The 26591-nt window shown below is 54.0% G+C and overlaps 2 protein-coding genes across 2 annotated transcripts; one reads left to right on the forward strand and one right to left on the reverse strand.

Moving 5' to 3' along the window:
* Positions 1-8678: 8678 nt before the first annotated feature.
* On the forward strand, positions 8679-11684 carry PTGIR (prostaglandin I2 receptor). The gene is made up of 2 exons (XM_043996137.1): positions 8679-9798; positions 10814-11684. The coding sequence occupies exons 1-2, from the start codon at positions 9010-9012 to the stop codon at positions 11045-11047; spliced, it is 1023 nt and encodes a 340-aa protein (XP_043852072.1). The 5' UTR covers positions 8679-9009; the 3' UTR covers positions 11048-11684.
* A 6438-nt stretch (positions 11685-18122) lies between these two features.
* CALM3 (calmodulin 3) lies at positions 18123-26000 on the reverse strand. Its single transcript, XM_043993001.1, has 6 exons — positions 25765-26000; positions 20827-20857; positions 19186-19329; positions 18951-19057; positions 18581-18716; positions 18123-18307 (listed from the first exon to the last, which is right to left on the reverse strand). Exons 1-6 carry the CDS (start codon positions 25765-25767, stop codon positions 18279-18281), a joined length of 450 nt encoding a protein of 149 aa, XP_043848936.1. The 5' UTR covers positions 25768-26000; the 3' UTR covers positions 18123-18278.
* Positions 26001-26591: the final 591 nt, after the last annotated feature.

Raw genomic sequence — 26591 nt, forward strand, 5'->3', positions numbered from 1 at the left:
ATTGCCCTGCAAAAAGGGTGGGGGGGGGGAGAAGATACTTAGTTCCAGACTCTCTTCAGGTTCCTGAAGGGAGAGAAAAACTCTTAGAAAAAGTTGACATGTAGAGGACTTGGCACCTCAATTATGTCCCTATCCTCACCTTATTACACTAGAGACCTTGGGGAATTTTCCCTTGGGTGAGATCTCTTTTGGTTGAGCCAAGTTATCTTGCTTTCAATGGGAGAGTTCATTCACTCTGTATTTGTCTGGTATATATTCCCATATGTTTATCTTGTCTGATTTCTGTTTGCTATTGGTTTGGATAAATGAGGTTATTGGCTATTCTGTACGTATATTCATTACTGGGCAGTTAGGTGCTATAATGAATAGAGTTCTGGGCCTGGAGTTGGGAAGACCTAAGTTCAAATCTACCTGTGTGATCCTGGGCAAGTCACTTGACCCAGTTTGCCTCAGTTTCCTCATCTGTAAAATAAGCTGGAGAAGGAAATGGCAAACCAGTATCTCTGCCAAGAAAACTCCAAATAGGGACATGAAGAGTTGGACATGACTGAAATGATAGAACAAAAACAACAATCAAATATTATTCCTTGTGAAACTGACATTTGATGAGAAGAGAGTTAAGGCTTGGATAAAGAGCTTGGGGCATTCTTTTCCCATTATATCGGATGGCAATCAAAGCAAAGCTTCAGCCTAATACATAGACACACATACATACATGAATACATACATACACCCATACACATACCTATACATACACACATATACATATGTGTTTGTGTGTGTATATTTCCCCTTGAATAACAATATTTGACGGACCAGATTGCTATCATTCTATCCCCTCTCTCTGAGGAGAGAAAAGTGGTCAGCCTCTCTGACCCTAATCTTGCTTTCTTGGCAGGAATGAAAGTCTCCCTTGGAGAAGGGGAATGGGGGAGGAGACTCTAGAAATATCTATTTTTGCCTCCCTATGAGTTACATCTAGAAAGAACCATGTCATTCATGGGAAAAACACAGCCCACCACACCTTTGATGCAACATTCAGTTTCTATTGTTTTGTAGTTGTTCTCTCCATTTATATCATTGAAGGACATTCACCAAGAGCTCTGTCTTCTTCCCTAGTTCTTCTACTGGCACCATGTCCTCCTTCACCCAAGTCTCCCATGAGGTGGCCCTTCTCCTTGTCAAAGCAAATCCCTCCATATTCACAGATGATCCCATTCCATCCTGTCTTTTCTAGCAGATTGCCCCCTCTGTCATGACCACTCTCTCATTAATCTTCAAGCTCTCCTTGTCTGCTAGCTGCTTATAAGCATGCCTGTGTTTCCCTCATTCTCAAAAAAACCCTCACTTGATCCATCAATCCGATCCCTATGATACTGTCCCACATCTCTCCTCCATTTTGTGCCCAAATTCCTTGAGACCAACTACAATTGGTTGCCTGCACTTCCTTTCCTTGCTCTCTTATTAATTCTCTAAAGTCTGGCTCCCGACCTCATCTTTCAGTCCCAACTGCTCTCTCCAAAGTAACTAAAGATCTCTTCAATTGCCAAACCACACAGACCTTTCACAATCTTCATCCTTCTGCATGTCACTGCTGCCTTTGACATTGTCAGTCACTTTCTTCTCCTTGATGTTATCTTTTCAAGACACTCTTGGCTTCTTATCTGACCACTCCCTTTCATTCTCCCTTGCTGGCTCTTCATCCAGCTCAGATCTGCTAAACACTAGTCCCACAGGGTTCCATTCTAGGTGTTCTTCTCTTCTACCCTTTCACTTGGTGATCTCATCAGCTCCTATACATTCCATTATCATCTCTATGCTGATGACCCTCAAATCTACTCATCCAGCCCTAACCTCTCTACTCACCTCCAGTCTTACATCTCCACCTGACTATTGGACATCTTGAACTGGATGCCCCATATATATATATATATATAAAATTAAAAATATATAAATATATAAATAATATTATATATATATATTTTTTTTTTTTTGCAGGGCAATGAGGGTTAAGTGACTTGCCCAGGGTCACACAGCTAGTAGGTGTCAAGTGTCTGAAGTTGGATTTGAACTCAGATCCTCCTGAATCCAGGGCCGGTGCTTTATCTATTGCACCACCTAGCTGATTCCCCCCCCCTCCATAGACATCTTAAACTCAACATATCCCAAACTGAACTCATATTTCCCCCCCAAATGCTCCCCTCTCCCTAATTTTCCTATTACTTTCCAGAGTAATAGGCTTCCTATCACTCATAGAGTCAAATATAAACCCCTCTGTTTGGCATTTAAAACCTGGCATTTTGGGGTGGCTAGGTGGTGCAGTGGATAGAGCACCGGCCCTGGAGTCAGGAGTACCTGGGTTCAAATCCGGCCTCAGACACTTAACACTTACTAGCTGTGTGACCCTGGGCAAATCACTTAAATGCCTCACTAAAAAACAAAACAAAAAACAAAAAAAAAAAAAAAACAAAACAAAACCTGGCATTTTTCTGGCTTTCTTAGACCTTACTCCTACCCAAACCTCATCCCTGCTCCCAAACACACTCTTTGATCCAGTGACACTGGTCTCCAGGCTCTTCCTTAAAGGAGAAACTCTGTCTCTCCATTTCTCTGCTCCAGGCACTTCCACTGGTTGTCCCCCATGCCTGGGATATTCTCCCTCCTCACCTTTCCCTCTTGGCTTTCTTCAAGTCCCAGCTAAAATTTCACCTTCTATAGGAAGTTTTTCCAATTTCTCATTTCAAATCCCTTTCCTGTTACTTATTTCTTATTTCTCCTGTGTAATTTGTCCCCTATTAGACCGTAAGCTCCTTGAGGGCAGGGGCTATCTTTTGTCTTTCTTTGTATCCCCAGTTCTTAGTAGGCTCCTAATAAGAGTTTACTGAATCACGGTGCATACTATTATCCTCCTTCTATTTAATCCCCTTTGCATCTGTTCATATATGTCTTTCCATACTTCTCTGTATTCATTATGTTTGCTGTGTCTTACAGCACAGTAATATTTCATTACATTAATATACCACAATTTGTTTAGCTATTCCCCAGTCGATGGGTATCTGCTTTGTTACCACAAAAAGCTGTTCTCCACTTTCAAAATCATTGGGGAAAAGGGAAAGAATTGTCTTGCCAACATCCATAATGACTTCCAGTGGCTCAAGAAGCAGGCAACCAGGGAATTTAGGGTCAAGAGCTACTTTGGTCTTCCAGGGGCTGTTACTTTCCATTTCTCTCTTTAGCCCAGAATGTCTGCTCAATATTTTGATGTCATCTCTTGCCTTCATCTCTGGCTGGGTTTCTGTAGGTTGTCTCTGTGTCTCTAGTGTCTAGGTGCCCCCAGCCTCTGATGCTCAGATTCTTGGGAAATGGAGGGGGAGAGGAGTCCCCTACTCCTCAAAATGTGGAGTAAACCACTACTAGGCAAGTTGAAAGTATCTCTTTGAAACAATTCTCCTAGTGTACCTGCCTTGCCCATTATAAAAGAGGGCAACTCTAGGGGGCAGCTAGGTGGTGCAGTGGATAAAGCACTGGCCCTGGATTCAGGAGGATCTGAGTTCAAATTCAGCCTCAGACACTTGACATTTACTAGCTGTGTGACCCTGGGCAAGTCACTTAACCCCAATTGCCTCACCAAAAAAACAAAACAAAACAAATAAGATGTCATTGGGAAAGATTTCACCAAATAAGTAAAAATAAAACATAGATAATGTTACTATGTGTTTTTTTTTTAAGTCAACATGGGGTCTGCAGGAATCCTTATATATGGTTTAGTGGCCCCTTCATCTTCCAAAGTTCCCCCCTTTCTATTTTAGTTTGACCTCATTGGACTGTAGAACCCCTGTGGTTCCTTCAATCTCTAAAATGTTCCACTCAACACCGGGACAAATAAGGAGGTTTGACAGTTGACACTCTTCTCAGAATCATGTTTTTAGATGCAGAAAACAAAATTCGTCTGATCATAGGGGAAACCCATTCTTTGGAAATACAAATTGCAGATCAATCTAGCAGAGAATCTACCAGCTGCAGTCATTTTGAAGCAGTGATGAGAAGAAATGATTATTCTGAGATAATCTGTAACCACTGTCGTGCGTTATGAAAATATCTGTGATTTCTATTGGTGATTAAGTACTGCTGATGGTGCTGTTTGTTGTCTTGGTTGTGGGTTGCTGTCCTTCGTTCTTGAAAAGGACCAAAATGACATTACTATGTTGGGACTAAGGCACAATCATGATCGAAGGGAATGCTCAATTTCAACCAGATGTTAATGAAAATAAAGATATGATTTTTTTCCCCCATCCAAGTTCATGGACTCTATGGGATTAAGAATGCCAGCTCTGGGGGCAGCTAGATGGCGCAGTGGATAGAGCACCGGCCCTGGAGTCAGGAGTACCTGAGTTCAAATCCAGCCTCAGACACTTAACACTTACTAGCTGTGTGACCCTGGGCAAGTCACTTAACCCCAACTGCCTCACTAAAAAAAAAAAAAAAAGAATTCCAGCTCTATGGGGGGGGGGCGGGGCAGGTAGGTGGCATAGTCGATAAAGCACCGGCCCTGGATTTAGGAGGACCTGAGTTCAAATTCTGCCTCAGACACTTGACATATACTAGCTGTGTGACCCTTGGCAAGTCACTTAACCCTCATTGCCCTGCCAAAAAAAGCCAACCCCCCCCCCAAAAAAAAACCCAAACCAAACCTCCAGCTCTAGGTGGAGAGTTGTAGACTCAGTCATGGTGGCTCAGAGGAAGGAAGGACCATGTCCAGGTGGGTGGATCATGCTGGAGGAGAGCTGGGATAGGAGGAGAGAAAGCCATTTCATCCTAGGTGGCATCAGTAGGCTGTGATCAATCTGATGAATGCAAGCACAGGGAGTGCTCCTGCCTGGGGGAGAGAGAAAGCTGATTGAACTGTGAAGGTGTCAGATGTCAGGCTGAGCTGCTAGCCCTCATTACTGGATTTTTACTGGCATGGAGGAGGAGGAGGGGAAGGGGACTGAAGGGAAGGCTGCATTGGGGCTAATGCCCTGGGCTAATCATAGGATCTAAGTCCGGAAGTTCCTTTAGAGATGACCTAATCTAAAGCATCAGCCCTGGATTCAGGAGGACCTGAGTTCAAATCCGGTCTCAGACACTTGACACTTACTAGCTGTGTGACCCTGGGCAAGTCACTTAACCCTCCTAGCCCCGCCAAAAAAAAAAAAAAAGAGAGAGAGATGACCTAATCTAATGAAGAAACTGAGGTCCAGAGATGAAGAAATACACACAAAACCCAGGTGATAAATACCTGAGTAGGGCTTGGGTCCTGGAGCTTCCTACTAAACCATTCTAAATGGGTTAGTTGGTTCCTCCAGACCACTTCTCCTCCCTCCCTATAATAGAATGAGGTCTAGGTAGAAAAGAGGACTTTGGTCGGACTAGGGTCCCTATCCAACTCTGGGAGCCTAGGATTTCCTTTGTCTCTCCCTCCTGCGGCTGGAGACACAGAATGCCCGAGTCCAATTCCTTGACAAGACCACGCAAGAAGACAACGTCTTTCTCAGGCCATCGCCTCTGCTGACTCACTGTCCCCAAGGGCTTCCTTTTCCCAGCTCCTCCGGAAACCCCCCCACCCCTCCACTTACACACTAGGCACCAGGTTACTGAGGACACCCAGAGGAGAGAGTGCCCCCGGTTGCCCATCTGAGATGAGGGTATCTGGGCATGTCAGCAACCTCAGCTGCCCCCCAAGTCTGTCTAGGGGATGGGGGAGGACTAAGATGTTTTGGGCCCACCCCAATCCTGGTCTTCCAAGGAAAGTGTCTGGGGTGGGGGCTGGCAGGGGGCCAGAGGCTACCAGGAAGCTGAGTATCAGACTTCCCAGCTTGAGGCATAGCCCCCTCCTCCCCCTGGGCCCATTAACTTGGATTCAGTGAGGCGCAGGAGCCAGGCTTCTCCTCTTTAGTTCTCCCGGTATCTCTTACAGAATCACCAAATATTATAAACTTGGAACTGAAATGTGAGGAGTAGAGAGGGACAAAATGTTAGAGATTCCAACTCATAGCAAGTGAAAAGAAGAGAGGACCAGGCTGGCTGAAGCTTATAATCAAAGGATCTTCAGGGATTGGGATTCTAGGCTATTAGACACTATTAGACACTAATCGTCTCCTTTGAATCTTGGACTCTCAGAGATGCAAGGGGCTTTAGAGACCATCTCTGGCTCAGCCTCTCTATTTTATAGAGCGGGGAATTGAGGCCCAGAAGGGGGAGGGGCTGGTCTGCCGTCACACGCAGCTGGCAGTAGATCAGACCAGGAGGAGAGACCTCAGGTTTCTTGTCTGCCCACCATCTTCCCATTCACCTCAGTGAATGGAGAGTAAGGGTGACGAGCTGTCCTTTCCTGGGCTAAGGAGCTTCAAAGGGGAGGCCTAGAACTCCGTCCGAGGGGTGCTGGAAAGCTGCGAACCTTCAGTAGGCTCCTCGTTAATATTTTGCTGGTTTTTTTTGACAGTTCTTAGTTCCGCACTGGATTTGCCGGGGGAGGCTGGGGGAGGTGCAGTGATGGGGTATGCGTACATAGACACAATACCCATTCTCGAGGTGGCCCTCTGACCAAGGATTTCTCAGCTAGGGGGTGGTATGTGTGTGTGTGTGTGTGTGTGTGTGTGTGTGTGTGTGTGTGTGTGTGTGGTGGTGGTGGTGGGGGACCAAGACTTGCAGGTTCCCTCTCCCTTTCCCAAACCAGAGCTGTTGGTCTTCGGGCTAGTGACTGACTCCTTCTGAGCCCCATTTCTGCTGGAAGTTTGGGATGTCAGCTGGATGCAGAAGATAGGAAGGGAGGGAGGCAGCAAGCAGAGGGAGATAGGACTCTACTTGCAGACCAAGACTGTGGTACAATCTAGGGGCCGGAGGTCACTTGAGAGCCGCTGTCTCCCAGATTACTCTCTCCAGTGCAGGGAGGTATGTAACCTTATCTAGGGGGGCCCAGACACCCCTTGGATGCTTCTCTTCTGAGCACCCATCTGGTCTGTCTAGTCCAACCCCATCAGTTGACAGGGGAGGAAATGGAGGCTTGGAGAGGGATAAGCCTGTGCAAGAAGGGAGGGTGATGGTCCTAACCAAGGTCTCTTTGCTCTTAACCTGGGCTCATTCCCTTCTGCCCATCGAGAGAGGGATGTCTCGGGACCTGGGCAAACCAAGATCCCCACTACCCTGCCTCAGTCCTAGGGGGGATGAGAAAGTGAGTGGTGAGGGCACTGCAGATCTGTGCCCCAAATATTATTCTTGGAAACTCTGTCCCAGAGTATTGGCTTTCGTCCTGGGAGACATGAAAAGAAATGGGGCGGGGTGGGGCGGGAGGGTGGGAGGGGGAGAGGTACTTTGGGACTTCTATGGAAGCCTCCACTCTTCTCCCCAGGAAAACTGGTGCCCAAAATCTATCCCAGCTGCGACCTCTTCTCCTCCGGCAGCTCTCTCCTCTCCTCCGAGTACTTAGCTGGAGGAAATCAAGATTCTCTCCCTGACTCCCTCCCCAGCTTGGGGTGAAAGGGGCTGAGAGAGCTCATGGCCCCTGGAAAACATTAACTCGGAAAGGCATTTCCTGGTTATTTCCCAACTCCTGGACAGCATCCTCACCCCCAGGACCAGAGCCCAGAAGAGAGCCGGGAGTCCTGACCTCCCTTCTCCTCAGTCACCCCCTTTGGATTGGTCAGTCTTATCCCAGAAAAGAATCGCTGGCTGCTGTTGTCCTAGAGGCTGTTCGCTCTGGGATTGGAAGTTCCCCTAGGCTAGGATGGGGGCGGGGAGGGGGGAGGACAGGAGGAGGCAGGGCTCTGGGGGGACAGGGAGAAAGGAAGGGAAAGTGGGATGGAAGGAGGAGAGGGAGAAAGCTGGGCTGTTGAGCCAGACACGGGAGAGATGTGGATGTACAGGTGCTGGAGATGGAGAGTGGCGACATGGGGGGGGGGGGAAGGGGAGAGACACGGAAGGAGGGACAGAGAGACGAGGTCAGCCGGTGCCAGAGAGGGGGAGAGAGTGAAAGGGTGAGGCAAAGAGTGGAAAGATGGAGTTGTGGAGGAGCGACAGCTGTGGGCTGGGGAGTTAGAAAGAAATAAACTTGGTGGGAGAGAGAAGTGCGGGGTCAGAGATGGAGGAGAGACAAGAGTTTGGGGGAAATGACAGAAATGCAGAGGAGAGGCGGGGGAGGGAGCAGTGGAGGGAGTGAGCTGGATGGGGATGATGGGGGGGAGCAGAGGAAGGTGGAGGGAGGGAGGGAGGAAGATAGGGCGGAGGCAGAGAGGAAGCAAAAACGCAGTGGTGGGGAGTAGATCAAGTGAGATGGGGAGTGAGGGAGGGAGAAAGGAAGGGTGTATATGAAAACAAGGGGCAAACCCAGAGCTCAGAGACAGAGAAGAGGCAGCCAGGGAGCCAAAGGGGGGAGAGAGACAACGAGAAAGAGACGGAGGCCGAGGCGGTTTCATAAAATAGATATAACATGAATCAAGACCAAAGAAGAAGAGAAGATAGCTCCACAGAGAGATGAGGAGAGGCAGAAATTGTGAGAGGTTGTGAAAGGTGTGTGTGGGGGGGGGGGGGGAGAGAGACAGAGACAGAAGAGAGAGAGGGGAGAGAGACAGAGAGACAGAGAGAAGGGGGGAGAGAGAGAGAGAGAGAGAGAGAGAGAGAGAGAGAGAGAGAGAGAGAGAGAGAGAGAGAGAGAGAGAAAGAGGAGGGAGGAGGGAGGGGAGGTGCATACAGAACCTAGAGAGGGAGCAGACAGATAACACACAGGGAGAGTTGAGTCAGTCAGAGCAGATCATGGGGAGCTGAAGACCTTCTGCAGAAATGTTGGGAGAGAGGTGATGGTGATCTCAGGGAGGGAAGTGTGAGCATCCAGAGAGCAAAGAAGAGGGAGTGGGTTGAAGGGTGCGGTTGGTGGGAAGGCCCCAGAGCGACTGCTGCCCCCTTTGCTGCCTCTTGAAGAACCCTTGCCCCTGGGGCCCTCAGCCCTGAGGCAGGCAGCCTCCGGCCCTTCCAGGGATGCCTGAGCTGTGTGAGAACCTCACCTACGTCCAGGGCAATGGTGGTCCAGTGACCAGCACGCTGATGTTTCTGGCTGGGGTGGTTGGCAACGGACTGGCCCTGGGCATCCTGGCTGCCCACCGGCGGGTGCTGCGGGCTCGCTCCTCTGCCTTCACTGTGCTGGTTACGGGACTGGCGGGCACTGACCTGCTGGGCACATGCTTCCTGAGCCCTGCTGTCTTTGTGGCCTATGCCCAGAACAGCTCTCTCCTGGGGCTGGCCCAGGGGCCGGGGCTGTGCCACTGCTTTGCCTTCGCCATGACCTTCTTTGGCCTGGCATCCACTCTCATCCTCTGTGCCATGGCGGTGGAGAGATGCCTAGCCCTCAGCCACCCCTACCGCTATGCGCAGCTCAATGGACGTCGCTATGCCAAGCTGGCCCTCCCTGCTATCTACACCTTCTGTGCTCTGTTCTGCTCCTTGCCCTTTCTGGGGCTGGGCCGGCACCAACAGTACTGCCCGGGGAGCTGGTGCTTCATCCAGATGCGTTCCGAGGAGGCTGCTGTGCAGGCCTTTTCTCTGGCCTACGCCACCCTGGTGGGACTGCTTGTGGGGGCCATCATCCTATGTAACGGCTCCGTCACCCTGAGCTTGTGCCGAATGTACCGGGAGCAGCGACGGCGGAGAGGTTCCCTGGCACCCGGGCGAGCTGGGCCAGGGTCCAGGGAGGGCGAGGACGAAGTGGATCACCTGATTCTGCTGGCCCTCATGACCGGTATCCTGGCCATCTGTTCGCTGCCTCTCACGGTGAGACCCCCTACGGAAGGTTAAAGTGGGAAGAGGTCAGGAGGGGGCAGGGGCTTCCATGCCTGCTCTCCGTTTCGGGGCTGACTGGGCTTCCCGGCCACTTCCCTGCACTTTGACCACGGACAAAGCCTTTGCTACTCTGGCCTCCCCACCTACAAAACGAGAGATGACCTTAAAGGTCCCTTTCAGGCATGACTTCCTATGGATTGGATTCTCTGTCACCTTCTAGACCCTCTCTCCCTCTTGTGTCCTCACAGAGACATCTGTCGCTCCCTAGCCTTGAGGTAGCTCACCTGGGTCTCTCCTTTGGATCCGGCCCCTGGCATGCCTTGTGATGGTGGGGAAAACATCCCCAGCTTTCTGCTCCCCACTTTCTTCATCAAAAGGGGTGGTGGTGGTGAATGCCAGACAATTTGCTTAGGGGAGCAGGTGGGAGATCTCTGAAGTGCCAGACAGCCCTGGCTGGGGTTCTGCCCTCACCCACATGGCGTACTGCTCTCCTCAGTGTCCAGCAAACCTTAGGGTGGGGTGGAAAGCCCCTTAGGAGACCAGGCTCACCCCCTATCCTGTATCACCCAGCTCTTCTCGGTGTGGTTTCCCTTCTTCCCTTTTAGTTTCTTTATTTTTTCTTATCTTATTGCTGCTCCCCCACCTCTTGTTCCCCTCTCCTCCAGGAGTGGGAGTGTGGGAGCCACGGGGGTGGGGCAGAGAGAAGGCAGAGAGAAGGCAGAGAGAGGAAGTATCTGATGGTTTTAGTCAGAAGACCTGGGTAATTTTTTTTTTTTTTTGTAATTCTCTGTCCTCGTGACCTTTGGGTAAATGACTTCAGCCCTCTGCCTCACTTTCTTTAGCTCAGGATGCTGTGGGCTGCCTGGGTTTGACTCCTGGATCAGGAGGAGATGGGGAGAACTGGGTCCCCAAAAGACAGCTTGAGAGACAGTGGGGAGCAGGAGGTCTGATGCCCGGGTGTCCTTCGTCCCATTAACCTGCTCCCCGTCCCTCCTCCTTCCCCCAGATTCGTGGCTTCAGGCAAGCCATCAGACCTGACCCCAAGGACCTAGGAGACCTTATTGCCTTCAGATTCAGTGCCTTCAACCCCATCCTGGATCCCTGGGTCTTCATCCTCTTCAGAAAGGCCGTCTTCCGAAGGCTCCGGCATGTGTGCTGTTGTCTCCGCCGGGCCCCACCCATGGGGCCACCAGCTGTTAAGGTCCACAATTTCCCCTTTCCTGACACAACCCAGGGATGAGACACCAGGCACCTGTCCTTGTTTGACCCCCCAGTCTCTGTTGGCCATCTCAGCTCCTGCCAGGCTGGGGGGGGGCTCAGTGGGATATGGGTGGAAGGACAGATTGTCAGTCCTTGCAGGTCCTCCTCCAAGCAATCCCCCCAAGCCACCAAAATCTCCAACTCTCCATTTCGTCTGCGTGACTCTGGCCAAGTCCCTGTCCCATTTTACGGTTTTCTCATGAGTAAAACAAAGGGATTACAATAGTTTGCAAGGACCCTTCCTGCTTCCAAAGTGGATGAAATGCTCAGGGCCACAGGCGGCTGTCTGGGTGGGGCTCAGCCACCGGAGAGGGGCAGAGGGGACAGATGCATCTGCCGTCTTTAGTGTCAGCCCAGGAACCCTGACATCTGGCTTGTCAGAGTCTCCCCAATCCTCCCACCTCAGGCGTCACCCCAGCACTCCTCTAGGATCGCCCCATCAAGTAGCTGCCCCTATAAAGTCCAGACAAGGGAAAAAGGAAAAAAAGTATCTTGGAACCTAGAAAGAATAGTGATCTCAAAATAACCAGGCTCTGCGCTCCCTTGGCCCGGCTCAGCCCAGCCCAGCCCAGCCCTTCGTCTCCCATCTATATCACTGTCTAAATATTTGGAAAGCAGCAAAGTTCTCAGTGGCTTCTGTATCCTCAATGTGAATTCCCCAGCTTTGGTCCCTGTCTCCTCTTCCTTCCCCAGTGGTGGGCCTCAACCTCTCAGCAAGATGGGAGACCTCGGGATCTCAAGGGCTTCTCTTCCCATCAGACAAGCTGCCCCTCCCAGTTCCCCCTCAAAGAGTCATGTCATGTAGTCCTCCCCTGCCCTAGTCCCTAAGTTCCCCCCGCCAAGATGAAGTGCCCCAAGGGTAAAGGAATGTCTAGGGAGATGAGGAAGAGGATGGAGCTGGGTTGGTGGAATGGGGAAGGAGTAAGCTGATGGGCATGGCAGGGATGAAGAGGGGAACGGTAGAGTTCAAGAAGAAAAACGGTGTTGGTGGCAACATTGGTGGTGGGGAAGGCAGGGAGGGTAGCTGGCAGACAGTCCTGGAGACACGTTTCCCATCCAAATGTTGGGAAACGGCCAAGAGTCGTAAAGCACCATGCCAAATGAACGAGCACTGCAAAGCTTCCTATTTACAGGGCAAAACCCCCAGGGTCTCAGAACACTCAATTTCTCCCTGTCCATCGATGAGCCCTGGAGGGATGGAGGTGGAGAATAAGTTAGAACCTGGGGTCTTCCTACCCCCAAACCCTTCTAACCCTCCAGTCCTCTTCCCTGAGTTCCCAGTCCAGTGCCGGTTCCTCTGCGTGCCTTTGGGAATGGGGTGGGGGGTCAAAGAGGCACAGCCCCTAATCAGGGGCACCAGAGGGAATGAATGATGAATTGGCATCTTGGCTAGAGGGTGAGCAGAAAAAAACAGCTTGACAGACGAATCCCACTTCCCTTTTCCTGACCATGTGGGCCCCACCCTCCATGAAGGGCTGGTTGGGCTCAGCACATTCTGTCATGCAGTCCAGGCAGCAGGATCCTGCAGGACAGGCTTCCTTTTGGCTACTAGGGTTAGGGTTAGGCCTCCTTGACCGGCAGAGTTCAACTCTGGACTTGGGGTCTGGGTGTGAAGAAAAGAGGATGCCCCCGACCCCTCCGGGTGACTTCTTAGCCTAGGGTGGGACCCGGCAGCACAGTGGAGGCAGGGGATCCTGATGGTAGGACTGGAAGGGTTCCAGATCAGTGGAGTTGAAAGGACTCCCTACCAAGAGCCAGAAAGTGAGGGCTGAGTCTTTTTGCTGCTAATTCGTCTACCACATGTGTGACCTTGGACAAGTCACTTTTCCTTTGTGTGGTTGGACTAGGTATCTATGAAGGTCCCAAAGTCACAGAGCTTTATAGCTAGATGGAACCTTAGAAGACATAGCAGATATCGGAATAGGGAACAGGGAATGCCAGAGCTGGGAGGGCCCTTAGAACAGGGGATGTCAGAGCTGGGAGGAACCTTAGAATATGCACTGTCAGGGCTGGGAGGGGCCTTAGAACAGGGAATGTAAGAACTGGATAGGCCTTGGAACAGGGAATGCCAGAGCTGGGAGGGCCCTTAGAAGAGGGAATGTCAGAGCTGGGAGGAACCTTAGAATAGGAACTGTCAGGGCTGGGAGGAGCCCTAGAACAGGGAATGCCAGAGCTGGGAGGGTCCTTAGAAGAGGGAATGTCAGAGCTGGGAGGAGCCTTAGAACAAGGAATGTCAGAGCTGGAAAGGACTTTAGAACAGGGAATGCTAGAGTTAGGGTTAGGGTTAGCTGGGAGGGCCTTAGAACAGGGAGTGTCAGATCTGGAGGGGTCTTAGGACAGGGAATGCTAGAGTTGGGAGGGGCCTTAGAATATCACTTATGTTCAGCCTTTTCAGTACTGGACATGGTGTCATGAAGATCTGGACTCAAACCCCACCTCTAAGATGTATCAGTCATGTGACCCTAGATAAATCATGTAACCTCTGACCCTCTTTGCTCATCTGTAAAACTGGGGATAATAATTCCATGTGGTTCCTACATCCTCACACTGGGGGAGGGGTGGGATGGTGGTCAGCCAGGAGGCGCATCCAGGGGCCGCCCTCTGTGTCAGGCTGCGTGTTGGCCGACAAGTCTCCTCTATCACATGAGGTCCCCTCCTTCCCCTCCGGTGCCTCGGCTTGGACTTGTCAGATGAGGGTGCACTGGGTGTTCTCTTAAGGCCCCCTCCAAGTTTGACCTGCTGGGGGTGTAAGTTGGGGAGCGATGAAGAAGATGATGGATGGGTAAGGGGAGGCTGAGTCTCAAAGCCTTTCCATTGGAGAGGAAGTCCTGGTAGGCATGAATCACAGGGCCTCCATCAGAGCTGGGCTAAGGGAGGAGGGAGGGAAGGGATCTCGAACAGAGGGAGGGTGAGTGTCAAAGCCCACCTGCCTGAAGCTTTTGGGGATGGCACTGGAGGCTGCCAGGGGGGCATAGAATTGGGTGGGAGCTGACTGGGGAGGGCAGGCCTGGGAAGCGCACTCCGGGAGGCGACGGAGCGGGGATACTGGGCAGGTAGCACAGGTTCTGGAGTCAGGGTGCCGAGTTCAAATCCCACCTTGGACACTATGTGTGTGAGACTTCAGGCAAGTACTCTACCTCCCTGGGTCTGTTTGCTCATCTGTACAGTGAGGAGGGGTGAGAGCTAGCTGGCCTCTGAGGTCCCTTCTAGCTCCAGGATCCTAAGAGAGGGGGAAGCTGTGGACAGACCATTCATTTACAGTCCTATTCAGGGCCTCTTCCAGTGCGGCCCCTTTCTGGGCCCCGGGGTGTTCATTTGTCCCATACAGAAACCCAATGAGAGCTGACTTCCCAACCCATGGCTCATTCTGGGAGCCCCAGTGACTAAAGAAGGATGACTGGGCCGGGACTTTCTCAATCAATGGCTACCAATCACACAATCGTCATAGGGGTGGGCGGGAGTTGTGCAAGAGATTCTCTGGCGCCACAAAGAGGCCTTTCAGGCCCCAGATCCTGGGCGGCTGCCGCCCCCTTCTGGCTACACGGAGACCCTCACAGGCTGCAAGCCCATCCGCCAAGCGCTGCACTCCTCCTGCCCAGGGACCCTTCCCACCACACTTGAGGCACCCACCCTCACAAGCTATTTAACTTCCGTCTTGTTTGAGGAAGGGGCGACATGGCCACCGTCAGGGCACTTGTGCTCCCTCTCTGTAAAACGGGGGCTGCATCTTGGCTCTGACCCCCCTCCAACTTCAGCATGGGAGTCATAACCTTCCAGACGCTCGCCCCAAACATCTGCCTCTGGTCCGTCTCCAGCTCCTAGTTATCCCTCTGTGCACACACATCCTTCCTCGTGGACTGGGGCCCTGGAGACCTCCCCCCTATATTTGTACGTTCAGCTCCTCCCGGCCCCGGCCCACACCTGCCCACCGCTCCCAGGCTCTAAGGCCCCCTAGGCAGCAATTCTGGGAGGTTTGCATGTCTGGGGTGAAGGACTCTGTAGTCTGTAGCCAAGCTAGGTTCCCCCAGCATCCTTCACTTCTCCCATGGCCAGAGGCCTTCCTGCATCTCTCACAGTTTGCCTTGTCCTTCATCTGAGAAGCAAACAACTCCCACTCTGGCTTCCTGTGGCAAAAAGGCCAACTGGCCTTCTCAGGGCTGTTTCCCTCTGTGAGAGAAGGGAGTGGGGCCAGGTGGTCCCTGGGGTCCCTCTAAGAAGCACGAATGCTGGGTGAATGCTGGCCTTGGTGTCAGGCTCTACCTTACTAGCTCTGGGACCTGGAGCTCTGTTATCTCAACAGCATTTAGGGGAATTTGACTAATGACCTCTGAAGTCCCTTCCAGATCTCAACCTCTTCCCTGGAAGGAGCCTTTCAACATTTGGGCCTCTCCAATGTTTAAATCTACCCCCATCCACACTGCCTTCAGCTACTCTCGTCTGCCAGGTCCGGCCCTCACCAACTCACCCCCCTTCTCCTGAAGCCCACCTGGCTTGAGCCCTGCCCATTCCTCCCAGTGACAGAACAAGGACTAGACATTCCTAGATCCATCCCCAACTTGTCTGAATTGTGGACACACCCCTGCCCCTGAGAGGGGAAGGGGACTCCTGGTCCAGCTTTTCCCCTATCCTAGTAGCATCTTTGCCTCTTGTCTCAGATGTCACCATTTCATCCCCTTCCTGCTGCCAGGGTGCCCTTTACCAACCCCTATCTACATCCAACTAGTCCCTCAGGTTTCAGCTCATGCTGGGCAGCTGTCCCTGCTGACCCCTCACTGGACACAATTCCATACTGGAGCAATTCTGCCATCAAACCCTGCACTGCATTTCTGTGGTTTCCCTAAGGTGCCTCACACAGGGGTCTGAGCAGTAAGGGTTCAATAAACACCCGACACAAGCCCCTTGCTGTCCAGTATAACGTAGGCACTTGATGTTTGAGCTGAAAGCAGAATTCCTGAGCCTTGGGCTGACACTATTACCTACCTCACAGTCTAGAGCAGAACTCTGGAGAACCAATGGAATTGAGAAAAAACGGAGTTGATGCCATTAAAAAGCCATCTGGAGTTAACTGAAGGCCTCTGAAGTGGTCCTGGGTAGCCAGGTGGTGCAGTGGATAGAGCACTGGGTCTGGAGTCAGGCAGACCGGAGTTCAAATGTGACCTCAGACACTCACTAGCTGTGTGACCCTGGGCAAGTCACTTCACCCTGCTGGCCTGTTTCTTCCTGTCAAATGAGCTGGAGAAGGAAATGGCTGAATCTGTGCCAAGACGAGCCCAGATGGGGTCACAGTAAGTCTGACACGACTGCACACTCTCACTGGGGGAGACAGAAGAACCAAGATACGGCCTGACCTCGAGACCCTTTTGATTTTGGTGGGCAGCCAGGCTGACTTCTAGGAAACGGAGTCAGAGGGAACCCAGAAAAGGAAGACTTCTAGGAGAGCCAAGGCCTTGGCATGATGTGGCCAACTAGGCAGGGGACATGGTGGGGGAGGGAATCATGCAGTGGCATTGTTACCCTGGGTCTCACCTCCCCGGCTCACAGGGAAAGCCCTCTGTGAATCACAAAACATTCTCTATCTGTGAATTACTGCAAAAGGGGAAGAGAGCCAGCCCAGGTAGTCACTGTATTTTATTGGAAAACATTGATCTATATTTTTCTTCACAGCTTGAACTGAACACAATATTGCCCGGTTTAAAAAACAGAACAAAACAAAATCAAACCACTCCCCAAATAGCCACAGCCTCATCCTGACTTGCTTGCCCACCATGGCCCTTGGCTGGGTTTCTACCTCTCCTTCCCCTGGGAGGGAGGCACCAGGGGCTGGGCAGGAGAGAAATCTCTCGGGTCGGGCGGCCTGCCTCCTTGCCAGGCTCGAGAAGGGTCAATTTGATCCACCTGGGCATTGGGGGTTGGGGGGCATGAGGAGAGAAAGGGAAAGAACCTAAGGAGGAAAAGGCCAGTCTGCCCATGGCTCCTTCCTCGTGCCAAATGTTAAGTGAAGAAAGAACTGGTTGCTGATAAGAAGAGAGTTTGCTGATCATGCTATCGGGCAGAGGGAGGGGGCAAGCGGAGGGAGGCTGACTAGCAGAGACAGAGGCCAGACCTACAGCGGCAGCGGTCACTACGAAGACGAGGAGGGGCAGAGAGGGGAGCGCGGACGGCCCGGCCTGGACGGCTCAGGGGCTCCTACATTGCTCTTCTTGTAGCTATGATCAATAACGGTAGTTGGGTCACCCCCCCACCCCCCCCCCCCAAGCTATATATGGATTTGCCTGAAAAAGAAAAACAAAACCAAAGACTCGAGCACATTGCCAAGCGACCACTGACACATTCACTCAAAGTGGGGGGCTGGAGCAGAGGAAGCCGGCTGGGGGGCTGGGGAGGGGTGCGCGGGGATTAGCACCAGATATTTACAGAACAGCTGGAGAGATTGCTTTAGGAGTACGGACATTTACAATTTATACACGGTGCCAAGGGGGCAGGGACTCCTCTCCCCTCCTCTCCCACAGGCCAGAACTTGGTAGAGCCAATCGCTGATGATTTGGGAATAAAAGCCAATGGGTTTGTAATGTTCACGTCAACCTCCTTTTCTTCACCTGTCCTACCCCCAACCAGTGCCTACACTTCCCTTCTCCTCACTTTCCAAGGCCACGCTGGGTGGCGCCACACTGTCTTCATGCCCACCCCCCACCCCAACACCTCCTGTTGGAACTCCTGCAGACCTTTCACCATGGCCCCCCGAAGGTTTCGCACACAGAACCACAGTGTCAGACGCATGCAAACATCTAAAGGGTTTGGCTTTCCTGGCCCAGGTAGGGACACTCTCCCCACTCCTGTGTAGCTCCCGGCATGGGACCAGCACTGGCCACCGAAAACAAGGTCAGAAATCCAAGGGAGAGGAGGGAAGCTATGGAGAGCCACGAGGGCAGATCCCCTGTTTGGTGGGGGGCTGGGAAGGGGCCGTCTGAGGGGTCAGTGGAGGTGCTGGGAGGTCCCGGGGGGAGGGGGGGGAGAGGGAAGAAGGGAGGGAGGAGATCAAAGAGCAGTCATGCAGCTTGGGACAAATCTCGTGTTGCTTTATGTCGGATTCTCAGTCGTCAGTCAGGGTTGGCTTAGAACCAGGTTATGCGAGTAAGAGTGTCGGAGAGAGAGAGCGCGAGAGAGGAGAGAGAGATCAAAGGAGAATGGGCATCACCAGCTGCCCGGGGCCTTCACTTCGCGGTCATCATCTGTACAAACTCTGCAGAGACAAGGGAGAGGGAACGCTCATTAGGCCTGGGGACCTGGCTCTGGGCCCGAGACACGGGGAAGGGATGCTTGGGGATGTCACGACACCTACGGCAACTCTACCGGGACTCCCACAAACCTTCCCTTGGCCCTGTTGAGCTGGGGGCGGATGGGGAGGTCCCCTGGTGACTCCTGTCCCGTATCTGTTGCCTGACTTCTCTCAGGGCTCAGCCTACGCCCTGGGCTGGGTGCTTTAAGGGTGTGTGTGTGTAGACCCTAAACATACCTTCATAGTTAACTTGGCCATCGCCATCTATGTCTGCCTCTCGGATCATCTCGTCCACCTCCTCGTCGGTCAGCTTCTCCCCGAGGTTGGTCATCACGTGACGAAGCTCCGCAGCACTGATATAGCCGTTCCCATCCTGGAGAAGCAGAGGAGAAAGGGCCTCCTTGTCTGCCCAGAGCCTCCTCCACACCTTCCCACCCACCACCTCACTCAACTCTCAAGGAGACCCAGCAGTCGCTAGGGACTGGAGAGGCGATGTGATCCCGCCAGAAGATGGGAGCAGTTGGGTAACTGAGCCGAGAGAGGGCAGGCTCCTGCCCCACAGCCAGACCTGCTTCCCCCTCCCTTGGGCAAAGGTGCCATCACTCACCTTGTCAAAAACGCGGAACGCCTCTCGGATCTCTTCCTCGCTGTCTGTGTCCTTCATTTTCCTTGCCATCATGGTCAGGAATTCAGGGAAGTCAATGGTCCCATTTCCTGGAAGTGAGTGGCCAGGTCAGAAGAGTTTGGAATACAGCAATACAAAGAAGGGGCCAATCTCTCCACCAGTACCTGGGAGAGGACTTCTGGCTCACCCACCCACCACCCACCTCCTCAGGGCTCACCATCTGCATCCACCTCATTGATCATATCTTGGAGCTCAGCCTCCGTTGGGTTCTGACCCAGGGATCGCATCACTGTACCCAACTCCTTGGTGGTGATGGTCCCATCTCCATCCTTATCAAACAGGGAAAAGGCCTCCTTGAACTCTAAAAGGGCAAGATTACAAGGTCAGAACTGGAAGGGACACTTTGTTTTATACAAGCTGTGGGTCACCCCAGCCAGGGTTACCCAACCCCTAGAGTGAGAGCCTCTGAAAGGCCTCAGGTGCCTACCCAGCTCCACTGACCCCTCCAGGGCCAAATTATGCCAAGGGTTACCTGAGCAGTGGGCCCTGGCCCTGCTCTAGGCATGGGGGGAGGGCTTTGGAGAGATGGGGTTTCACCTTTATCTTCCCCAAAGCTGAGGGAGAAGGCCACACAAGGGCCCAGCAGTGCCCAGGATGAAGCCCAAGGAAACGATCCCATCTAACTGGCTCTGCCAACCCAGACTGCCGTCCCCCCACTTGCCGCTGGGGCTGCCCGTGGGAGGAGCTCAGCGGTTCTGTGTGGCAAGGTGTGGGGGTGGGTGGCAGCGGTGCATGCCTGATGGACGGACAGTGCGTGGGGAGGGAGAGGCGGCTGCCGAGCCAGAGGGACGGGAAGCTGCCGGTGCCGAATGGGGAGGCCGCAGCTGGGCGCTCGCTGCTTGGGAAGCAGGCACATGCCTCCTACCCTCCCACTGGGTTCATTTTGGCACCAGATGCTCCTGTACCCCAATTCCTCAGCCGAGCTGTTGGGAAGAGGAGACGTCTGGTGGCCCTTCCCCAAAGGGTACGGTCTAAGGGGGCTGTGCATGTGTGAGCCCAGTGGTGGTGGCTGAGCAGGCAAGCACTCGGGTATCTGTGCCCATGGGCCTACTGGCTCCCTCAGCTTGGCCAAAGCCCAGAGGTTCCTTCAGAGCAGGGCCCGTGTCCTACGGGGCCACGACCTGAGGCTGGACTGTGCTCCCAGGACACACGGGCTGGCTCCAAGCCGGGAAGCAAAGGAGGGGTTGCTTTGGCCACGCAGACCAGGGCGGCTCTGAGAGCAGGGAGGAAGAGTAAGCTCAGGCCCACCCGCTCTCTGATTGGGACACGAGCTCAGATGAGTCTTTTCTAAGTCAAAGAGAAGCACGGGGGTGCCATAGAATCTGCCTCGCTCCCGTGGCAGTCACAACACAGCTTGCTGGGTCACTGGTGGTGTCCAGTACCAGTCACTTAGCAAACAGCACTTAAGAGGTGGTAGCGGAAAGGGTAGACAAGTGGAGAGCAGGAGGCCCGGGCCGGAATCCTGGGCCTCGCCAGGCTGCTGGCCAAGCCTCAGGGTCCTTATCTGAGCAGTGAGGTGACTTCTACTGCCCCCTCCCAAGCCTGTTGCGGGGATGGCACTCGGCAGTGAGAAGGACCACATGCCCCCGGGACCTGTGTGCACGGAGCCATGGGGGACAACAATGTACAACAGGCACTCCTTGTCCTCTCAGGGTCCCAGGGGACGTTTCTACCCTTTCCCCAGAGCTAGCGGGCAAGGGATAACAACAAGTTTATATAGCCATCTAGCGGGCCCTGAGACGCCCGGCTCAGTCACAGGTGTCCTTGGGGGGTGGAGGGAGCGGGGAGGAGGCCTCACCTGCAATCTGCTCCTCGGTCAGCTGGTCAGCCTGCAAAAGCACCAGACGGAGAAGTGTGTTACTGGACCGGCTGGCCAGTCAACATCAACGCCCCCATAATTCTTTAATGAATTTCTCCTTTCCACCCCCTCCGCATGAACAGATACTTTGTGGAGACAGAGCAGCTGGGGCGAGGGTGGCGGGCAACAAGGCCGGGCCAGGGGCCTTATCTGGAGCGGCCACAGTCGGGCTGAAATGCAGGCCCCGATTCTGTGTATGACAGACTGAGGCTGGCGGCTGGGCCCAGCCGCTTTTGGGGACCTGTCTCCCTGGGACACTCAGCCAGGATGCCGTGCGGGGGCGCAAGGGGCATGAGAATGACGGCGTGTTCAAGGGGAAAGAGGCCTCCCTGAGCCCTGGGTTTGTGCCTTTAAGGTGTCACTGAGGAGGCAGGAGCTTCTTCCCCAGAAGCCTCATCGAGCAGGTCTAGAAGGTTCTGCCAAAGTGAAACAGGTCAGTTCTTGAGCAGGGGGAGGGAGTGGAAGTGGGAGCCCAGACCTGCACCATTAACCCAAATCATGTCCCATGTCACCTCCACATCAGAGGGAGCCTAGGGGCAAAGCGCTCTTCCAGGCCGGCCGCACTCCAGGACTGATGGCGGGCAGGAGGGTCTGTGTGACCCAGCCTGCTCCCTGGCTGGAGGGTCGCCACTGGAGAATGTTCTCCTTGGGCTCGAGGGACAACTGTCAGGGAGGGGACTGCAGCAGTGCGGCCGTCGCGGGCTGGAGCCGGCTTCCCAGCCACTGCAGTGTTCTTAACCCCTTCTCTCCCTGCCATCCCAACCCGACGGGTCAGTCTGAGGCCAAAGCTGGTCTGTGCTGCAGGGGACCTCCTCTCCGGGCAGGGACGCAGTGTGGGACGCTCCAGAGCAGGGGAGAAGGACCGACGAAGTACGGCCGTTCTCAGGGGAAGGGCCGGCCCAAAGACTGCCACTCGCCCCATATCCATCAAGGGCCCCTCCACCTGGATCATTTGTCTCAAGATCAGTGGTAAGAAGGCATCTGTGGGTACTTTGGGCCCACAAAAAACCAGGCACGAACGAGGAGAATGGGAGGAATGTCAAAGTTATGGAAGAAAGGAGAGGAACGAGAACCCCCACTCTGAAGAGAAGCCAGGGGAGGGGAAGGGTTCCCCTCTGGCCTCCCTCCAGCCTCATCCCCAGCCTCCACACAGAGCTGAGCCATGGGCTGGAAGAGGGAGGACAGAATCCCTTCACACGGTCCCTGGTCACCTCCACCAGGACCCCCGAGGAGACACGTCATGGAAAGAAACGAGGGAGCAGGCCTTCTCATCAAGGCCCATTCCAGAAAGAAGAGGAGCAAAGATGGGGAGCCCACACCGTGTCCAACACTGCCCCGCAGCTGGGAGGCCAGGGCCGAGCCCACCCTCCACAGTGCTGCTGGGGAGACCAGACACAGAGGCAGGGCCCTCAGGCCATCCAGGGAGGAGACCAAAGTCTGCCACAGAGGAAAGGATCCCTTTCCTCCCACCCACACACTCCAAGATCCCTGAGGTAAAGGCAGACAAAAGGTGGATCCCCCGGAGGTGGGAGACCCTGAAACTGCAGGAAGGTTGGGGAGATGAGGGCCAGAGGGAGAAGGGAGCCCAAGGTGACTGAGGCTTCTCTCTCAGCCAATGCCAGCAGTGATGATAGTGCGGGGGGCGGGGGGGGGGCGGGGGGGCTTGGGGGTGTGTTGCAGAGGAGGGAAGAACAATTCACCAATGAGGAAATGAGCGCCTGGGACAAGTCACTCACCATCTTGGTCTCCTTGGCTAGAAAATGGAGCAGATGGATGAAGATCTCTCAGGCCTGACATTCTATGACTAGGCCCCAAGGATGAGGTCAAGAAGGCTTGGAGATGGACTGACTGTTCCTTAAGTCAACCGGAAGTCTAGCTAGAGGTAAGGGCCTCTCACTGAACGTGAGCGTGTGAGCTCTTTGGGAACAATCCCACTGGCTGGCTAGTCCAAGGCCGACACCAAAGACCCCTCAGGACCAGGAGGAAGAAGGCAGTGCCTGGCTCAGCTGTATTGGTAGGAGAAGCAGGCTCGGCCCAGCAGCAGAGCACTCTAGCCCTCCCCACTCTGCTGGGAGGTCTTCCTGGATGCCTCCCTTCATTTCACCCCCACACCTCGGTTTTCCAAGTGCTACCCTGGGCAACTTCGCCCAGCAGCTCCCACACTCTTGGTACCCTTGGCCAAATTCCATTCCACTGGGATCCCCCGCCTCTGCCTTAGTCCACCCCTCCCGTCTCCCCAGACTGGAAATCCTTTGTTCCAATCTTCCAGAAAACCACCTGCCACCTGCTCCCCCAACCCGAATCCCACTTTTCTCTCCTCAGAGCTTTATTTCTCAATTTTAAATCCCACCTCATTGTACCAAAGGCAATCCTTCCTTCCCAGGCCTGTTTATCTTCTCCCCTCCTTAGCAAGCAGGCCCTTAAGATCCCACTGTGGGCACAAACGCAATTCACAGGAAAAATCCATCTTTTAGCTCAACCCTCCCCTGACTCTCCTAATTCATTCTGTGTAACCCCCCTGAAACCCTGGGATCTCCCCCCCCAACACCTGGGTTTCTACCTCTGCCTAACCACTTGCACTTCATTCACTTGGCTAATACCCAAACACCCTTCAGTTATTCCCACAACTCTCCCTCCCCTTTCTCCTCCTCCAACCCCCTCTGGTTCAGCCTTCCACCCACCAGCATTCTGTATCCCACCCATATTTCTCCCTCCCCCCTCAGCCTTTTCCTCTTCCTCTTCTTCATCCAGCCCTATACTCTTCCCTAGTCTCTTTCCCCCTGCCCGTCCCCCAGAATTCCAAGAGGATGATGCCGTTGTCCTCAAACCTCCACGGAGGCTTCGAATGCCCCCCCCCACTGGGATTCTGGGCCTGCCCTGGTCCTCTCTTGTCCCCTCACCTGCCCAGGGCGTCCCCAACCCTTCCATCTTCCTTCCCATTACAAATGGGATCTTTCTCTCTCCCCTCCCAATTCCTTTTGCAAAGACACCCTCTATTTCCCAGGATCCAGGATCTAATTATCATCCTGACCCATCTGCAGGATTCATTCTCACCCCTTTCTTTTTCCTCTTCCTGCAATATACCAACTGGCCCCAACAGTGCTTGGCCAGTCAGGGTTCAGCCTCTCCCATCACTTCCACAAGGCTGCTCCTTCCCCCTAACAAATGGGCCTGCTCTCTCCTTCCTCTGACTCAGTCTGATCATCGCCATCTTCTTCCAAGTCCAACCTTACACCCCCCCCCCAATCCCTTTTCTTCCCAAGGGGTCAAATGCCCCTTCTTTTCCCGGCAAAAACCAACCACTTCTACCAGAGTCCTTTTAGCGCCACCCCCCCCCCTTCCTTCTAATCCCTTGCTCAGACGCTTTCACCTTTCCCAAACCTCAGGTCAGTTTCCCTCCAATTCGCACACTCCTTCTAGGTTTGATCTGCTAACTCCACCATGCTCCAAGCATAACCTCTCTGCGATGGCCCGCCCAGCTAGGACCTCTGCTCATCTTCCCTAGGGGTGTCCCCATCTCCTCTGTCCTCTAGGAACCAGCCACCCACCTGGTGGCTACTTCCAATCCCTTTCCCTCTTCTACAAAGACCAGCCAGCTGACCCTCGAGAGTCAGCCCCACGGGGGTCCAAACTCTCCCCTCTTCTAGCTCAGAACCAAATCCTTCCCCACCTCCAACCAAGGTCTTTCCCTCCCCAGAGGCCAACTCTCAGGTCCTTCCCAACAGGAATGCAAATCCCCAGCCCAGGGGCTCAACTATTCTCCCAGTCAGAACTGCCAGCCAGGTCCCCACCCTTATCTTCAACCTTCCCTTTAGGTACTAGCCATTCCCCCTCCTCCCAACCCCTCAAAGGTTCCTCCTTGTTAGGGTTCAACCTTCCAATGCTGTTTTCTTCCCCTTCCCCCCCCCCCCCCCCCATCACTTTCTGCCCTTCAAAGCTTCTCCCTGTCGGTCTAGCCCTCCCCCACCCTTCCAAGGACCAAACCCTGCTGCCCCTCCCCCCCTCCTAAGGGATCCTATCAGGCTTCCAATCTCCATTTCAGGGTTCAATTCCCAATAACTAAGGTCACCCCACCCACTTCAAAACCATCTCCACCCCACCCCAAGTAGCCAAGGATCTTCCCTATTAAGAGTGCAACACAGCTCTGCACCCCGAGTTCATTCCCATCCCCCCACCCCAGGCCCAAATTAATCTTTTTCTTTTCTGCCAGTCCCCAGACCATCCTCCTGGGGCCCTCCCCGGCTGAAAATGACACCCCTTCAAATCCTCACCGGCACCTCTCGCTCCCCCAGACCAAAGTCAGCTCTTCTCCCCCCTTCACGTTTGAAATCCCCCCCCCCCCGCAGAAACTGACACCCCACCACGCCCCATCAGCACTCTCTGCCCCCTCCCCGACCAAATTCAGTTCTTCTCCCCCTACTTCCCCCTTGGGTCCTCCGGGCTGGAAATTAATCACCCTTCCCCTCCGGGGTCCTCCCTGACAGAAACTGACATCCCTATTCCCCAAGACCAAAGTCAGCTCTTCTCCCTCCCCCGTTAGAAACTGACTATTCCCCTCCCCCCAAACCGCCTTCTTGGGGTCCTTTCTAGCAGAAACTGACCCCCTCCCATTCCTCAAGACGAAGCCAGCCTTTCTCCCCCCTCCTCTCCGGGTCCTCTCAGTGGGAAACTGATCATCTCTACCCCCCCCATCATCAACCTCCCCCCCAAGTCAGCTCTTCTTCCCCTCCCCCCACCCCAGGTCTTCTGGGTATGGAACCATCCTCCTCCCCCAGAACACCCCAGGGGGCCTCGCTGGCGAACACTGACCATCCCCCCTCTGCCTTCCCCTCCCCCCACCCTAACGGTTCCCCACCCCCCCCGCCCCAGTACACTTACCATGGCGGGGCACGGGCGCTCTGGGCACCGGAGGAGGAAGAAGAGAAGAGGAAAGAGGAAGAGGAGGAGGGAGGAGCGGGGGTCGCGCGGCGCTGGGAACGAGGCTCCGAGCGCAGCAGGGGGCACAGCTCCTGCCGGATCCGCCGCCGCCGCTGCGCGCTCGCGCCACCACAGACTGCAGCGCGCGCCGCCGACAGCTTCTCCGCCTGCGCCTGCGCCTGCGCCCCGCCCGTCTGTCCCCGGCCCCGCCCCCACCAGCTTCCCCTCCCTTCCAGTTTCAGCGCCGCACTGCGGTGCAGGATCCCTCCGCCCGCCCCATTCCAGCCCTTGTCAGCCTGGGCCCGAGCCGGATCTACACTTGGGGTGGTGCGCGCCCGCGCCCCCGCCCCCGTCCGCGGCCCAGGGACTATTTTCTCTGTTCTCTTTTAGCCGTAGCGGGCGCGGCGGAGGGGCACTAATAATTCGTGAGTGACACGTTTCTTTCTCCCCACCCCAACCGTGTGAACTAAGCCGTCATTGGTCCGCAATGGCAGCGGAAATGAGAGGGGCTCTCCAATTGGTCCGACGTTCCCTGCAATGCGTCAAACCGGGACGTGCCACCGCATGGGGCCGGAAAGGGGGACATAGAGAAAAAAGGAATACGTCGGAAGAAGAGAACTCTTATCCCAGGAGCGAAAAGATGACAGAGGATTTTAAACTATTGAATTAACGAGGAACTGTTTCATCTAATGAAGCCCCCTACAGGGAGAGTGGGACGGTGCTGCAGGAAACGACCCCGATATTGCCCTCTTCCCACTACTTATATGGTCTGACCCGGAGAATGCCGT

Source organism: Dromiciops gliroides, chromosome 3 (assembly GCF_019393635.1).
Source record: "Dromiciops gliroides isolate mDroGli1 chromosome 3, mDroGli1.pri, whole genome shotgun sequence".
Lineage (NCBI taxonomy): Eukaryota > Metazoa > Chordata > Mammalia > Microbiotheria > Microbiotheriidae > Dromiciops > Dromiciops gliroides.